The sequence below is a fragment of the Castor canadensis genome, chromosome 5, assembly GCF_047511655.1.
Source record: "Castor canadensis chromosome 5, mCasCan1.hap1v2, whole genome shotgun sequence".
Classification (NCBI taxonomy): domain Eukaryota; kingdom Metazoa; phylum Chordata; class Mammalia; order Rodentia; family Castoridae; genus Castor; species Castor canadensis.
In genome coordinates this window covers 82,873,770-82,891,223 of record NC_133390.1, presented here as the reverse complement: position 1 = coordinate 82,891,223, position 17,454 = coordinate 82,873,770, and the positions used below count along the sequence as shown (strand labels likewise).

At 41.7% G+C, this 17,454-nt stretch overlaps 1 protein-coding gene across 2 annotated transcripts in view; it reads right to left on the bottom strand.

The window, feature by feature from the left end:
* Positions 1-43: 43 nt before the first annotated feature.
* Masp1 (MBL associated serine protease 1) overlaps positions 44-17,454 on the bottom strand; it is a 75,329-nt gene continuing 57,918 nt past the window's right edge. The window contains exons 14-16 of one of the 2 annotated variants that reach the window (XM_074073573.1): positions 16,223-16,290; positions 14,276-14,375; positions 44-114 (exon numbers count right to left, since the gene is read on the bottom strand). In XM_074073573.1, the coding sequence (XP_073929674.1) occupies positions 59-114; positions 14,276-14,375; positions 16,223-16,290 (224 nt within the window). In that variant the 3' untranslated portion in view covers positions 44-58. Of the gene's footprint in view, positions 115-11,111; positions 13,860-14,275; positions 14,376-16,222; positions 16,291-17,454 lie in introns of those variants that run through there. The other variant, XM_020171345.2, reaches the window with a different exon arrangement.

The window sequence follows — 17,454 nt, the reverse complement described above, 5'->3', positions numbered from 1 at the left end:
AAGAAGCAGAAGTGAGGATGGGGGGCAAAGCAGGGTAGGAGGGAAAGCCAATTGGAGGTCATACCAAGTAAGCCACGTCAACTGGTGACTGGTTATTCAGTCTCACAGAACCATCTGCAAAGCCGAAGGAAATGTATTTCAGGGTTATTGGGGATGAGGGTAGGAGGATCTGTCCTCTGGCTCTTCCCTTCCAGTGGCTAATGGTTCACCCCGTGGGAGTCGACTTTCCCTGCACTCTAGGTTGAGTGCTCTGAGTCACTGGGTGCCAAAGGGGACTGGAAAACAAGATTTGTGTTCTCTCTCTGATTTGCTCCAGTGTCTGATTTTTCTGCACTCTTGTTCTATTGTGTTTCTTTCTGAGGGCCCAGCACACTGACTTCCTGGAAAAGGAATTACCTTTTCTTCTCAGAATACAATTAGGCAATATTAAGGAGCTCTGCACCTCCTCCAACTCTCAAGCAAGGGACATGTGGCCCAAGAAAGGTTGATTAGAATTTCAATGATGAGCAAAGTGATTAAAAAAAAAAAAAAAAACCATGAAAACAGATGGAGCCCATTAATTCCAGTGGTGGCGCCCTGGCAGGATTGTAAAACGGTTCCTGTTATTCACATTTCCAGCATGGCTAAATTTTCTTTTCTTTTTTTTTTTTTTAATTCAGTGAACTCCCTATACTTTTCCAATGTATTCCCCAGAGGTAGATCAACTGCTGCCTCTGCAGCCATTTCTCAACCAAAGGACTCTGGCACACCAAAAGTGTGTGTTTGGACATGCTTTGTATGGTCATTTCTGATGGTTGGAGCCCAGACCTGAGCCTTCTCAACTTCTCTTTTCTTCCTTGACCCAATTTTCCCCTCCACATCCTGCCTTTTCTCCTCTATTTTACAAACAAATGTTTTAAGAACTGCCTATAATCTGTCTACATTTTCACCTTCCATTAATTCTGCAGGCTGGTTTCTACCTGAAAAGCTTTATAGAAACTGCCCTACTCAGGTCACCAATAGGCATCTTATGGCTACATCCAACGCACTATTTTTGTTTTTGATGCTGGAGATGGAACCCAAGGCACTGGGCATGTTAGACAAGTACTGTACTACTTAGCTACATTCCCAGCCCCAATGGATACTTTAAACGATATTTTTCTCAACCTCTTAAAGGAGTTCAGTGCTATAACCTGCTTTACTCTCTGGTTCCTGATTTGCCTTCATTTTTTTTTTCTTTTTTGGCTTCTTCTTTCCATTTTCTTTGTAGGTTTCTCTCCTCTGCCTGATTTCCTGTATGCTAGTGTTCTCCAGGGTCCTGTCACTAACCTTCTGTTTGCTTTTCTCACATTTATCCATACCCTTGGATGAGCTCATTTAGTATCTAAAATTTGCATAGTATTCTATTTTATGCTACATATTTTATTTATCCATTCATCCACTGAAGGACAATGAGTTGTTTCTAATTTTTGACTATTGTGAATAATGCTATTACGAATAAAAGTGTACAACTATCTGTTTGAATCTCTGCTTTTAATTCACCAAAAGGTGATTTTATTTTATTTTATTTTATTAAAAATAAGGTATCTGGAAAACAACAGTTTCTTCCAGTCATTGTAGACAGGCTTTGTGTCAGAGAAGTCATTCACTATTTAGCTGGACATGGTAGAGGCAAAAGCTTAAAGTCTTGTTGGGTCTTTTCTGAGCATGTGTTTTTTTTCAGTTTTCCTACATATAGAGCTGCTGTTGAATCTCTTCACTCCCCAGAAGTCACCTCAGCCTCTTTTCTAGGTTGTAGATGGTCTATTATATCTCTACCTGTAATGTCTTTCCCAGGTGACTGTGGGTCTGTAGTCTCCTTGCAGATTTCCTGAGTGAAGCTCTACCTGAGACATTGGCAAATCAGAAACCAGTTCTTCAGGCAACTCTCAGACAGGTTAGAATATTGCAAATAATGTCTGTGCTCTGATAATAAGGTCCATTCTGCTCCTTCCATTCCAAAGGAGAGAATTTGAAGACTGCTGCCTCCTCGAGACCATCACTATTTGTTCCTAAGGAGGGGTTTGGTCAAGGACAAATAAAATCACGAGTTTTTCTGGTGCTTTGACGGTGAGTTTTTCTTGATTGGGCATCCACTTGGTTGCTGTAGACCTTTGCTTATTTTTCAGAGCTTCTATAAGGTTATTTTAGTCCCTTTCTGGTTGCTTTTTGAAGTTCCTGTGGGTGTACATGGACTTGGAGCTTATTAGTCTGCCATTTTGTTGTAATGGCTTCAACAGCTCTGCCTGAACTTGCCTTCCTTCAAGCTAGCCTCTGCATGGGGCTGTAATGGTACTTATTCACACATGCAGTTCCATCTGTTCCTTTTCTCTTTGATAGGCTAATTCCAGCTAATTCAGTTTCTAGACTACATTATTTCCTCTCCATTTCCTCCATGCAAGAATAAAATTGGTGTTACTGCTAAGAACTTGTGTCACTCTCTCTTCTTCTCCTTTCATAGACTCACATTCCAACTCTAAGGCTTTGTGATTCTGAAAGTCTAGGGAAGTTAGTATGTACAGACTCTTGGGATGTTAGAATTGGAAAAACCATTTTAATTTCACAAATGATGAAATGCAACCAAATGTGGAAGAGATTTATCTGAAAACACATCAGGTAGTTCAGAGCAAGGAGTCCAACTCACTGAGTTTCAGTTCAGAGGTCTTTCCCAGGACTCTTCCTGTCTTCTAGGAGGATGTTTACAATTTAAAAATGTCTCATCTCTGTCCCTTATAGCCCTTATGCTTGCTCAAGATAAGGAATTCTAGGCTTGCTCATTGATTTGGTCCATGAGTTGGCAAAGACTTCTCTGAGACAGTTCTTTCTTTGCACACATTGCCACATGTCATAAAACAAACTTTTTAGTTGTACTCTATCTATTATAAATAAACTCCCATGGATATTTCAGGATCCTGGCCCTTTTCCATAGAGTTTCTACACACTGTTCTTGGTGTTCATATCAAGAAGAGAACTACAGGCCCTGAATTGTGTGGTTCCAGTGGGTGGCATTCTTAGTAGAGGGTCAGCAAGAAGTGTTGCCTTGACTGGTTCCCCCAAATCCCATCAGAACAAGTGAACAGTCCTTTGGGAGAACTCTCTTGAGTCCTGAGAACTGAAAAAACTCCCAGTGGAGGAAAATTTCCAATACAATTCTGTAGACTATAAGGCAGCTATAAGACAAATTAGAGATGAGGACCTGAAACCTACAGAAAATATGAACTCAACGGCATCACGCAGCATGGGGTAAGAGAAGATCATGAATGTGGTTAGGAAATGCTTGATGTCTGGTTCTATTTCTTATTGGCTCTATTACCTGAGGCAAGAGCTCTTTGAGCCTCATTTTCTCCATCATCAAAATGGGAATGATATTATCTGCCCTGGAAGGAATAAATAATGTACAGTACTGTCTGGGACAATGCCTGCCACACAGTACATGCTTACTGAACGTTTGTGCTCTTCTTTCTTCCTCTTTCTCTTTTAATTCACAATTTCCCCTTTGACTTCTGACAGACTCTTTCTCTCTTTGACTCTGATTAAGCTCTGTTGGTAAATGCTGTAGGAAAAAGTAGAAGGCAAGGATCAATTTTTCAGTCCAAGGTTTACAACTGGCTTGTTTTAATGCACATAAAGTCATTTTTCCCCTTATATTTATTTCAAAGCAATGACTTCATTTTTCCAGAGCATGGTGGTCACTCTTCATTCTTCAAAGATAGCTGTTTTAAAAATGTTCTCAAACAGAAAACACCAGTGATTTCTGGGCTCTATTACTACTGGCTGGAATGCGTTAGAAGGAATTTAGTTCTTTTCCAAGTCCCATTCTGGTTCTCTGTAGGACTCCCAACTAAGGAATTTCCTGTGGAGTCATTTTTGGCACTGCTGTGGTACTGCCACATGCAGAAGGGAAATGAAAGCCACCTGTTTGTCTTGTGAAGGTAGATGGATGAGTGGTGGTGTAGAAATCTCACTGGCTTGGGAGTTAAGCAACCTGCCTTTTAGAGGTGGATTAGCCATTGTCTGGCCTTGGGTGACTTAGTCTTTCTTCTCTCCTAAGTCCTAAGTTGTAAAGCAAAAAATTCAGGTAACCTGAAGGATCTGTGTCATCCTTTTTTTTTTTTTTTTTTTGTGATGCTGATGATTGAACTTAGGGCCTCAAATTTGCTAGGCAGGCACTCTACCATGTGAACCATTCCACGAGTCCCCGCTCCACCCTCATCAGCTTTGACTTTGGTCATACACTGCTATTTACCTTTCTCTGTTTTGGGGCATTTCTGGTGGTATCCTGACCCTTATTCTTTCAGTGGGTCTTCTAATTGTTACCATAGGATTTCAGTCTGTCTAGGTCAGTTTGGTGTTTGTCTTTCTTATCTGCAACATTCATAATACTTTTTTAAATCAATCTATCACTCTCACTTTTCTCAAAAGATACTCAAGTTTTAAAAAGCAGTTATTTTGAAAGTTTTGGCCTTCTGTAAGAACATATGTGGTAGTGATGGAAATTCAGCCTGTGTCTTAGCCCTTCTTTTTAAAAGCAAGCCCAATAACTCTTCATTCCTTTCTTAATAGGGTCCTAGTGATATTTGAGATGATTAGATGAGTGTATATCATGTGACAGGTATTGTTCTATGCACTGGGGATACAACAGGGAGCAAAGAGACTAAGTCACTGCCATTGCAATAATGGAGGAACCAGACCATAAGCAATGTAAGATGTGTGATACATTAGATAATGTTAAGTGCTAAGGAGAAGAATAAGGTAGGCAATGTGAATAGAAGGGTCAGGGGATAGAGATACAATTTTAGACTAGGTAATTAGGAAAGCTGTCACTAAGAAGGTGACCTTTGGCAAAAAGATGAAGGCACTGAATAAGGAGACCAGCATGTGAACAGCTCTGAAGTAGGAGCAGCAGGAAAATGTTCAACCATGAGGATGCCAATGTGGGTAGAGTGTAGAAGAACCAGAACTGGGGATTAGAGCATATAAACCACAGGTCATAGACCTAGATCATTGTCAAAACATTGGTTTTTAATATGAGTTAGATTCGAAGCCACTGGAGGAGTTGGGGCAGGAGGTGATATTTTATAATTTATTATCACTGTGTTAGTAGACTATTGAAGGATAGGAATGAAAGGAAAAATTAGCAAGAAGGCTCCTACAGTAATGTAGGCTAGGGATGATAGTGGCCTGTTCCAGGTTAATGGCTTATATTATGGTAGTAGTGATTGTAACTGAGTGTGGATGTAATATAGAAGTAGAGCAGAAGGGATTTTCTGATGATGTAGATGTGCAGTGTGAGGGAAAAAGGGAAGGAAAGGCTTCAGGATTTGGGGCCTAGGTAACTAGAAGAATGGAGTCACCACTTGTTGAGATGAGGAAGACTGTGAAGAATAAATTTGGGGGCAATGTCAGGAGCTCGATTTTGTACATGTAAGTTTGGGATACTCTTTAATACCTTCTTTTGCACACTGACCATGAGAAATGCAAGAAAGAAGCTGAGTGTTCATTCTTGTATTTCAGAGGAGAGGCCCAAACTAGAGATGATTAGAGAGTCATCAGCATTTAGGTGATGCTAAATGTTCTGAGACTAGTGAGATTATACAGGCTATGAGCACAGATAGAAAAGAGTACCAAGGACTGAATCCTGGGGTTTTCCATGTACCGAGGTTGAAAATATGAGAAACCAATGGGGATACTGGAAACTGAGGCACAGATAAGATATGTGATTAAGCCTAGGAAGAGGTGGGAGGACCAGTTAGCATTCAGAGCTCTTATCATTGAATCAAGGCACTTCTCACTAGCCACCAACTCATTCCTTGGATCAGAATCCTACTGGTGTTTTTTGCATGGGATATGTTATTTCATCAAGTCTGAGTAGGATGCAGATTTTTGTCTCTATTTTTTCCAGTGTGTTTGAAGTATTTCATAATTGTAAAATGCACTAAAATAAAAGGACTTTGTGGGAGGCTTAGACTGCCAACACGGATTTAGACATTGGACACAAAAACTCAGACCAAAGGGAGTTGTTGTCAGAGTTGTTTAAAGGAAGCATTTTGTAGTCTTGGATCTTATTGGCAGGCCTTGGCCACGTGTGGACATTTAACAGAACAAGATTAAATAAGCCACACGGTCCCAGGAGATGGCAAGTTGGACTAATGTTACAGGATAAATAGCCCAAGGGGAGATGAGCATCTTTTCCATCCAGAAACCAAAACAGGTTAGCATCTTCTGAGACTTGGACCTGGCCTACATTTACACTGTAACCTTACTTTTGCAGGGCTTGTTATAATTGGTCCTGACTTGTTAGTATGGACTGGAGTTCCATGACTTCTGTACCAGTTAGGTTTACTTTGCTGCAACAAAATACCCAATGCAGTCTACTCATAAAGAAAAAAGAGGTTTATTTTGCTAAGGGATCAAGGTCCTGGTACCAGCATTGCCCCAGTTCTGGTGAGGGTGGTGCATGGCAGTGGTGGAGACTATGTGTCAGATTTAGCACTCATATCATAAGCTAAGAAACAAAGATAGAATGGGGCCCCACAATCTCTTTTGAGGGCATATCCCCAATGACATAGGAACCTCCCACTAGTCCTCCCCTCCTAAAGGTTTTATCATCTCCCAGTTGTACCCCTCTGGAGTACCAAGCCTTTAACATATGGATATACCTTTAGGGTACATTATGCATATTCAAACCATAGCAGCCACTTAATTTACAGAGGCCTTCTCTGGGACTAGCAGATATTGGTGAGGGTAGATGTATGTGTTCTCGCCCACACTGCTCTTTCACCATTCAGTACACATGCACTGGGCACTGTCCATGCTCAATACACCTTCTCTTGGTCATAATACTGCTTTGTTCTAATATCCATTCTCCTTGGGGGACTCCCTTGGAGCCTTTGTGATCTTCCTAGATGTTGAAATTGTCCTGGCTCTTTTCCCTTGTGATCAGAAGCTCATTGCTGGGAATTTGGCCTGTGTTTTTGCATCCAAATAACATTTTCTTGAACTTTTGGGGGTGGCAGAAGAAAAAGCCAATGCATACCAGATGCAGGAAAGCTTTAAAAGGCCCTGTTTGTCTCCTTCTCTGGAGTTCAGAGTACCCCATGCTTCCTCTCTTGAGACAAGCACTGATGCCAGCAGGTCACAGAAAGACCAGGGACCTGGAAAACCATTACTGCTTTTGGGTTTTGGGTTTTGGTCCTTGCCCTATTTCCTCACTTAGTAATCCACTCTGAAATGTTAACAGAAGTTGGAATCTGTTAAAGGAGGTCTCTTTAGGCCCAGCCCTAGGGTTTCAGAGTCCTATTCCTCTCCTTGCTCTCTAAGGGCCTGCCCTTACTAAGGACCATTAGTTCTCTTGCCTGATGCTATATAGCCATCCGAAGTCTCCCTGAATTCACTGTCTGAATTAATGACTCATTTAAAAATAAGCTGATCACACCTCTCTTTAGTTAAAAAACCTCAAATATCTCCTCATTCCCAAAACCAAACTGTGTGTTCAGGGCTTAGTATGACTCTGCACTTACAGATCTCCTTAGGTAGTGTGATGTTCTTTCCCTTAACATGTCTGTCTCTCCATGGACAGATACCATGCCACTCAGTTTCCCTGTTTCTTTCATTTCCAGTTCTGGGAGTGTCTTCCCACTTCTTTAGTTTAGTACTACAAAGTAAAAAGCAGTGTGTCCAGGAAAACACTAATGCAGAAGAGTCTTAGCAATGGTATTGCTTCTGATAGTCACAAGGAAGTTCCGGACCATAGATTAGAGTACTCAAGCACAGACCCATCTTTGTCTCTTACTAGCTGAGTGATCTCAGCCAATGGTCCAAGTCTGGGAAATAGAGGCTCTCACCATTCTTCAGGGGTTATGTAGGTAGCCTGGATGCATATTTGAATCATCTGGGAACCTTTTAAAAACTCCAATGCTCAGGCCTTATGCCAGTATGTTTGAATCTCTGTGGGGAGGGACTCAAACATCTGTGTTTCCTTAAAATCTCCTCTGTGCACAGTTGAGTTTGCAAAACACTGGTGTAGGAGTTCAGACACTTGGGTTCCAGAGCTCATCAGAAACTGGATTCAAATCCTGATTCCTCTGTCTCCTAGCTGAGAGATCTTAAAAAGACACTTATTTTTGGAATAGTTTTAGATTTACAAGAAATGGTGAAAATGGTGTAGAAAGTTCCAGTATAACCCACACCAGTTTTACATTAATATGGTACACTTGTCACAATTAATGAACCAATCAAACACATTAATATTAACTGAAGGTCCATATATTATTTGGGTTTCCTTACTAATGCCTTTTTTTTATGTTCTAGAATGCCATATTGGATTTAGCTATCCCATATCCTATATTAGTGTCCTAGGGCTGCTGTAACAATGCCCCCCATCTTGGGGGCTTAATACAGCAGAAATTTAGGTTGTATAGTTATGGAGCTAATCAAGCTGTTTGCTTTGGAACCTGTAGAAGAGAATCCTTCTTTGTATGCTTGAAGCTTCTGGTGGTTGCTGGCAATTCTTGACATGCCTTGCTTTGCAGTTGCCAGACACACAGGGTGTTCTCCCTGGTGTGTCTGTCTCTTCTCTTCTCTTCTCTTCTCTTCTCTTCTCTTCTCTTCTCTTCTCTTCTCTTCTCTTCTCTTCTCTTCTCTTCTCTTCTCTTCTCCTCTCCCCTCCCCTCCCTTCCCCTCTCCCCTCCCCTCCCTTCCCCTCTCCTCTCCTCTCCTGCTTGTCCTAAACTAATTACATCTGAAATGATCCTATTTCCAAATAATTTATATTTGGAGGTACTGGTAGTTAATACTTCAATGTCTTTTGGGGATACAAACTTAAACCAATTATAGGCTTCTCTTGGCTGTGACAATTATAACATTCTTGTTTTTGGTGACCTGAACAGTTTTGAGAAGCATGGGTGAGGTATTTTGTAGACTATTCCTACTTTGCTATTTATCCAGTGTAATTCTCGTGATTAGATGAGGTTACAGGATTCTCAGAGGAAGAACACTGAGCTGCAGAGCTATTTTCAGCATAGCATATGAAGGTCACATAATATCAATATGATTTATTGCTATTCATATTAACCTTGATTACTTGACTGAAGTAGTGTTAGTCAGGTTTCTCCACTGTAGAGCTATTGTTTTCCTCCTTCCCACAATGTACTCTTTGGAAGGAAGTCAGTGTGTGCTGTCCACACTTAGGGGATGGGGAGTTATGCTCCATCTCTTAGAGGGTAAAGTATTTACATAAATTACTTGGCATTCTTCTTCATGGGAAGTGTTTTTATTCTCATAATTTATGTATTTGTTTAACAATTTATTCATATAAATACATATTCATGGGTACTTATTTTATACTTTGAGTTATATTATCCAATACTGCTTGACTTGTTCAGATTGTTCCAGTTTTGGTCACTGGACCTCTTTTCGTTGGCATCTGTGTACTTTTGACACAGCCTCACCACTGAGGAGTTCTTTGAGTGCCTCCTTACTTTCTGGCATCACAGGATGTTCCAGGCTTGTCTTGTATAGTTCATGCTCCAGTTCCAGAATCATTCACCTCCTCATGGGTCCCTTGTGCTCTTATTGGAGAATGTTACTAGAAATTAAGATCTGCCTGGGTGCCAGTGGCTCATGCCTATAATCCTAGCTACTCGGGAGTCTGAGATCAGGAAGATTGCAGTTCAAGGCCAGCCTGGGCAAAAACTTTGGTAGACCCCATCTCAATCAATAACTGGGTGTGGTGGTACATGCTTGTTATCCTAAGATGTGTGAGAGGCTAAGATCAGAAGATAGGGTTCCAAGCCAGTCAGAGTTTGTGATATTGCATCTCAATGGAAAAAAGCTGGGTGAGTACTTTTCATTCAAGCTACAGAGGGAAGCATAATATAGGAGGATTCTGGCACAGGCCAATCTGGGTAAAAAGTGAGGCCCTACCTGCAGAATAACTGAAGCATAAAGGGCTGGAAGTGGTTTACATGGTAGAGTGCCTGCTTAACAAGAGCAAAACTCTGAGTTAAAGCCCAAGTATCACCAGAACCACAAACAAACAAACTAAAAAAACAAAATCTAGGCACTATGTGTGCTCATTGCTACTGGGGTGTTTTTGCTTCTAACTTGGGTCACATTTTTAACTTTACTGTGCTTCAGTTTAGTCATCTATAAATTGAGGATAATAAAAGTACTTTAATCATAGGTTGTTGTCAGGGTTAATTTTGGGAAGAGTGTAGTGTGGTCTCCACTAGATAATAAATGCTCAAAAATGTTAGTGATTATTATTTTCCATAGAACTTTTGGTATTTGGATTAAATTAAAAATTTTCAAAGATTTTTCCCATCTGCTAATTCTTCTGATTCAATAATCTCAGACATGGGAGGAAAAGATTATTCTACTAGCTTAATATATAGACAAAGGGGAAAGTGAATGAACTTATGCTGCTCTAGAACCTAAGTCTCTTGATTCTAAGACCCATTCTACACCAAGATTGGCTGCACTCTGCCATATGAACACTCTACATTTTCCCTCCAAGACTTTTGCCTGCCCCTTGTTTGAAGGCCACTTTAATGGACAAGATTAACTCATGGCAGAAGGAAGGAATACCTTCCAATCCAAAACAGTATGATCTAGCTATGGTGCTTTATTTTCAAAGCAGACATTCAATTCACATATGATATGAGACTTTTTTTCTAATCTGAGTATGGGTGGCATTCAAGAAACATAATTTGCATGCTGCAGCATTATTGGCATTATGGGATATTTTCATAATTTAGAGGAACAATAGTATAGGGTATTTAAACAGAACAGACCCACCCCCCCCCAAAAAAAAAACAGACATGCTTTTGTATCTAGAATACAATCTTCCCATCATAGTCTCTCTTTCTTCATGGTACAGTGATTCTAGTCAAATGGAACAAAATTTTGAAGCATGAAAACAACTCACTAGACTCATCAGTGCATAAACAACACACACAAACCAAACAAGGACTTTTGACTCAATGTAGATGTTTATTGGACCAAATGTGTAGTTTCCCATAAGAAAAAAGCTTCCATTGTTAATGAAATCCAGGCATAATTAGTATTACTAATAGCAGCATTTGTGATATGGAATCATAGCTTTATTTATAAAAATTATATTCTAGGAAGGTGGATTTTGGTTAAGTAGAAGAGATACCTTTTTTTTTTTTTTAAAGCAGCACAAAGTTGGAATGGGCTGCATTTGGAGGTAGTGAGATTCTCATCACTAGAAATGTTCAGGAATGAGGCCATGGAGTTCTACAAGGTGGTTCTAATAGACACTCTAGCCCTCCACTTCTGTGACTCTGAGAGATATGGTGGATTTCTTGGATCTTAGCAGCAGTGCAGGAGATGCACATCTAACCAGTCTGGTAGATCAGGAGAAGTTAAGGTTCCACGGTCCAGTTAGTCATTTTCTCAGAAATTGCAATTAGGGGAAAAGTCAGTATAAATGAGGTCCAGCCAGGAGTCAGTATCTGCACACAAATCCTGAGGCTATTCTAAGTGCTATCTACTATTCTGATTCTAAGGCTCTTTTAGATGCTGGTTCTCATTCCAAAGCACTGCTCTTCTGGACGTGTGGTTTTCATGGGAGGAGCTGATGTAATCTGAGCAAAGCTTGAATGGTCATTTACTCTTGTTCTCCCTCCTTTAGGAAGGCTTCTCTCTGTCTCACTTGAGGGGATGCCCATCCTTCTCAAGGCCATCTCCTCCACGAATGCTTTCTGGTTTCTTTTCTCAACACCTTTGTACCAGAGTGGTCTTTCTTTGACTTCCATGCCTTTCCAAAATATAGCACTTGGTGGTATTCATTGCTATACATGGCAGTCACTTATGTTTCATGGCTCCCATTAGGAGCTCCTGGAAGGCATGGACCATACTCTCAGCCCCATTACAGTCAGCACAGCCTGGAGTAGGGGAACACCCAGGCAATGCTGGGGAATGGATGGTACAGTATCTTGTGTTGTCTTGGGGCAATTCAAAACTTTGCCACATAAGTCCTCTTTGGTGTTTAAAATATAGCTCCAGGTTGCTTGATAAAGTTGGGTCCTATTGTCAACTGCTCTTTACGGAATAGAGAGCAGAGCACACAGAGGTATAATGACTTGCTCATAGGACTAGAGCAAGCTATGAATTGTTGTCCCTGAATGTTTAGCTTAGGAATTAATGCCTACAAGTTCTCATTCCCTAATATCGTCCTTTTTTTCAGTAAGAGATTCAACAGGTCAAGAGCTAAAAATCTCCCCTGAAGATCAATTCTAATAGAAAAGAAGGTAGAGACACAGGTCTTCCAAGTCTTTGTAAAGCTTATATTGTGGAGTTTTGGAGGAAATGAGGGCTCTAAGAACTCTCTGAGAGAGGAAGTAATTCTTGGATGGAAGAGGAATTCTGCTTAGGAAACATTTATGACCCTGCAAGGCCAGGGAGTTCAAGGTGCAGGGGTGAGGAGTGGCTGCTTGGCCTCAGCTGTGGACATAGGGAGGGAGAGCTCAGAGGTCTGAAGTCTACCTTGTCAGGATTCACCTTGTGGAGCCCAGGAGGTTAGAGCCCTGAGCAGATTCTCTGCTTAGGAAAAAGGAAGAACCTTAGCTGTACTTTGTCTGGGCTATGTCTTTGGGGATCATGGGATGGATATTGAGGGAACAGCACAAACATTTTGTCTGCATCAAAGCTCTTTTGAACTTAATAAAATTTTTGGCTTTGGGTTCCTTTGGCGTTAACTAATCTCATCAGAGAAATTATGGCTTCCTTCAATCCTAGACTGTTAGAGTCAGGATGGCCCTTTGAAATCAGGGGAAAGGACTTTCATGTGGTCACAAAGTGAGCTGTGGTAGAACTGGTTCTAGCCCCAGATGTCTGACTTTCCAATCCACCATCCCTGGTCTCCCACCCGACCCCTGCACCTCTTAGTCTCTCCCACAATTTGGTACCTAGCTCAAGTGCATAACCACATTACTGCGGAACTAAGAAAGACTAAGAATTTTATCTGTTTTACCTTTTTATGTAGGGAGGAATAGGATTGGGATTGGGAGAATTGTATGCGGTGAAGAAGCATAGAGTATTAAGCGGCAGATGAAGGAGATGGTCAAGGGTGGGAGGAAAGGTGCGTCTTGTTAGTCTTGAGAGTCAGCAAGGAGTTTGTAAGAAAATTTCCTCTTCCTTGTAGACACACTGACCTTTGTTAAATCACATTTATGGAACACTTAGTTTAGACTGTAAAGTGCTATGTTTAGCACTTAAGTGCTATGTTTATATTAATTAATTTCCTCTTTATCAGAATTTTATGAGGTAGGTAATGTGTGCCAGTCACATCTCATGAATGAAAAAACAGGTTCAAAGTGATGAAGAAACAGGTTCAAAGAGGTGAAGTGTGTTGTCCATAATTGAACCTCAGTGATATCCAGCATTGCAAAGCTGGTAAGTGATGGAGTCTAGATTCAGCCTTTTGTTCTGACCACTCTTCTACTGGGCCTCTTTAAGGAGAGGGTAAAGGGGGCAGTGGCAGTTCCTTGATTACTCTGTAGTAGGTGGGCTGAATGGGGGGGGGGATTGAAGATGCTGGACAGGGGAGAAATGGCTGCTTGGTTCAAATGACCATCCTTTGCTGCTGAGTGATCACAATAGTGGGGCTGGGCTGGGGAGCTGAACTCAGTTTCTCATTCGGGTAATCCTCTTGATCCAGCCCTTGTTGTGGTAGATGTAGGAATACACCCCATAGCGATCCTTCTTCCCACAGTCCTCGCCCCAGGACACTACCCCCACCAGGTACCACTGGCCTCTCTCTATATCCAGAGTCACCATGGGGCCTCCAGAGTCGCCTGCGCAGGCGTCCTTCCCTCCTGAATGAAAGGGAGATGCATGTTAAAGTAAAGTGTCCTCTTTAGCAGCCCAAACCCAAGAAGGGCAGCTTTCTTAAGTCTGACTTGTAGTTCAGAGAGTCAGACACTAGAGGGCGCAGCAGACCGTTAGACCTAAACCTGCGCTCTGAGTAGTTGCAGGTCAGGCATACTCAGAGCTCAAGGGAATTTTAGAAAGTGCTGGACCAGTAAGGGGATGATGGAGATTTCTTAGCACTCCTCTCTTATTTATCTTCTCCAACGGAATCTCTCTCGCTCGCTCATGATCTGATCCCACCCCCCCAAACACACACATTGGCAGCCAGGAGGGAAAGTCTCCAGCACTTCACTGCTGGCAGCATACCACCCCGACTGGCATTGCTCACGTTGTACCATTGTAGGTCAGCTTCCGGACTCACCTTCCTTTTCCCCAGCACAGATCATGTCGTTGGTCACTTTCTTCTTTGATGGGGCATAGGCCTTCTGGCAGGTGCGGTGGTTAACAATGGGGATTTCAATCTGGAACACAAGGCTACCATGGGTCCCCATCCTTGATTGAGGAGTCCTTCTCTGATACCCCTGGAGCCGGCCTGGGTCTAATTAGACTTGATCTCAGAAACTGCCCTGTGGTACAGGTGAAGGAACAACTGAACAGAGAACCAAGATACCTATGTTCTGGTATAGTCTCAGCTGTGAACTTGCTGTCTGATCTTGGACAAGTAACTTGCCCTCTCTTGGACTAGGTTCTAACATCTGTGAAATGGAGATAATAATACTTGTCTAACAATGCATTATTTAAAATGTGACAATGTATACAAAACCCATGGTCAGTTTTTTTCCCCCACCCATTCAGCGTGACCTAGGGCATGTGGTTTAATCACTGGTTGTCAGACCTCTGAGACTATTTTCTCATCTGAAAAATGGAAGTCACAGTATTTGACAAACCAGTCCCATGGAGTTGTACAAAGAAGAATGAATGAGCAAGTGCTCATTTGCTTCCTTTGCAGCAATCATTCACTTACGCTGTTATTTCTCACTGCAGGGTGAGCTCCTAGACACTGACCCTGCATTTTGTCCATTCCTATCTTCCAGAACTTGAAAAATAGTGGGTACTCAGGAAATACTTTTTTGAATTGAGGTGATAAATTGATACATAAAAGTAAGGTATTGTGATTATTGCTTTTGATTCAGCATGGTTGTAAATGTTGGAATAAAAGGGGGAAATATATGAGTTTCATTCAGTCAAACCAAGAGCTTAATGTTCTGAAAATACACTTTATGTTGAAGCTTGTTAAGAGGGAACCAGAGACCATTCTGATTCTCCTTGGGCAATGTCTCTACCTGGGTAAATGGGGAGGGGACACCATATCATGAGGTCATATCTCAGCAAACTGCTGATTCTCTGCTTAACTTCTATTCATCATTCAGGTGTCATTTACGTGTCACTCCTTTGGGACCCCAAGATGAAGTCAGAGCTCCCATTGCACAATTCCAGAGCATTCTTCACTTCTTCTTCACCACTTTTATCACATCCATAACCACTTTCTATCTGTGCCACTTACTGTAAGCACAAGGAGGATAGGAAGCAGCTCTGTCCTTTTACTTCCTCTCCTTCTCTCCCACCCTGCCTCCATCTGGTAGCTAGTACACAGGAGACACCAAATAAAAACCTGAGAATTCATGAATAAATTGATGAATGATTGTTGAAAATCCAAAATTTCAAAGTATGTTAAAATAATGTATGTCAAAGGTTTTAGAAAACAGTTGTGTCACAGAACTTGGCCATGGAAGAGCTAGGCATTTCTGAGGGGAAGGTCTAGTGTTGTTCCTACTTTTGTAGTTTGGGCTGTACATCATGGCCTAGAGAGGCAAAAATGACTTGTTTCAGATAACTCAGTAGATTAGTAGGAGACAGGACTTGCAGCCATGCCTCTTTAGATCTAGTTCAGTGTTCTTTTCTGAAATGATAGGAATGTGACCTTCAAATGCAATAGTCAAGTTTACTTCTGCAAGGACTATGGGTTCTAAGCCTGGCCCATTGGTGCTAACTTGGTATATAGTCCTCATGTGTGAAGATGAATCATAGCCTTTGGAGTGTCCAACCTCCAAAGGTTGTCCTGAGGCTTTCATAAGGTACCTGGAACACTGAACAGTGTTTAGAAACTAGAGACCATGACCTGTAGAACAAACAAATCAAATATCCTGGGGTTCAAATTCCCACTGAACTTTGGAGGTGAATCTGGTTCATGAATCTCTCTCACCAACCCCTACCTAAGCCTCTACATCTCTAAGAGGGCAGTGTGGAGCAGGAGGGCACAATGCAGGGTCAAAGTGCCACTGTCTGTAGGATATAAATTGAACTCTACCTCCATGAGTGTCTCTGGAAACCTTTGTAAGAACTGCTTTCCCCAGCCACTGACAAAGACCATGGATCCTGGAGGAGAGAAGACACTGTAAGAAGACACTGTGGAGTGTGCAGAGGGCTGCCATGTTGCAGCTCCATCCCCCTCTGCCTGTAGGGGAAGGGCTGAACTTGCTACTTCAGAGAAAGGCAGTGCGGTAGGGAGGAAGATGGGAAAGGCTACTGGGTTGGAGGTGACCAAAGTAGGGGAGAGGCATTTGTTTCTGTGATACACTACCTGATTTATTTGGTTGTCTATTCTTCCAGCCCCTCCCCACTCTCTTCCTAGCAAGGAACCCAGGGTCTATGAGAGGTGTGGTCTTCCCTTTTGTTCTCCATTGCATCTTCATACCTGGTGTATAGTAGGCACTCAGCCAATAATGCTGAATAAATAAAAAGCTCAGACTAGTCAACACTATGTGAGGCACATTTAGCAAGTCTCTTTTCCTCTTTTGTCCTCTAAGCCTTAAACTCCCGATCCATAAAATAAAGACTAGACTTGGTACTCCCTAAAAGTTCTTCTAGTTCTAACATTCTAGAAGCCTACGAAGTTAGCAGATCCAGGGGCAACGTGGAAATGGGTTGATGGTGATTGAGCAATTATATTGTGTTTACTGAAAAGCCTGGATACTGACAACAGCACTGGGCTTAAAGTCAGAAAACACAGATACAAGCCCTGAGTCTGTCTCTTACAGCTCACCTTGCTAAGCCTCAGTTTTCTCCCCTGTAAAATGGTACCTTGTAAGGCTTTGATGAGGAATAAGTAAACTAATGAGGTAAAGCAACGGGCACATTGCCCATGGTACTTGATTAATTAGAACCATTTATGTGCTTTCCTGTGGGCCCACTTCCCCTGAACATTGTCATATTCCGGCTCAGCAGTTTTTACAACATCTTTTAGCTAAAGGAAATGAATTATGATATGGCTCCATTGAATTTAGAATGAAAACAAAGCCAACTAGCATGGGTTGGCTTCTTACTCTATGTTGGATATGTTTTGTTTTATATTTTCTCATTTAACTATCAAGCCACCCAAGGAATTTTGTGTCCAATTGAGAGATAAGGGACTTTATGAGGCTAAGGAACTTCCTTAAGATCATCCAACTAGGAAATGCCAGCAGAGGGATTTGAACCCATGTTGGTGACTAAGCTATTGTCTCTCAGCTTCTGACTTGCCCTTCCATACTCTGATGCTAG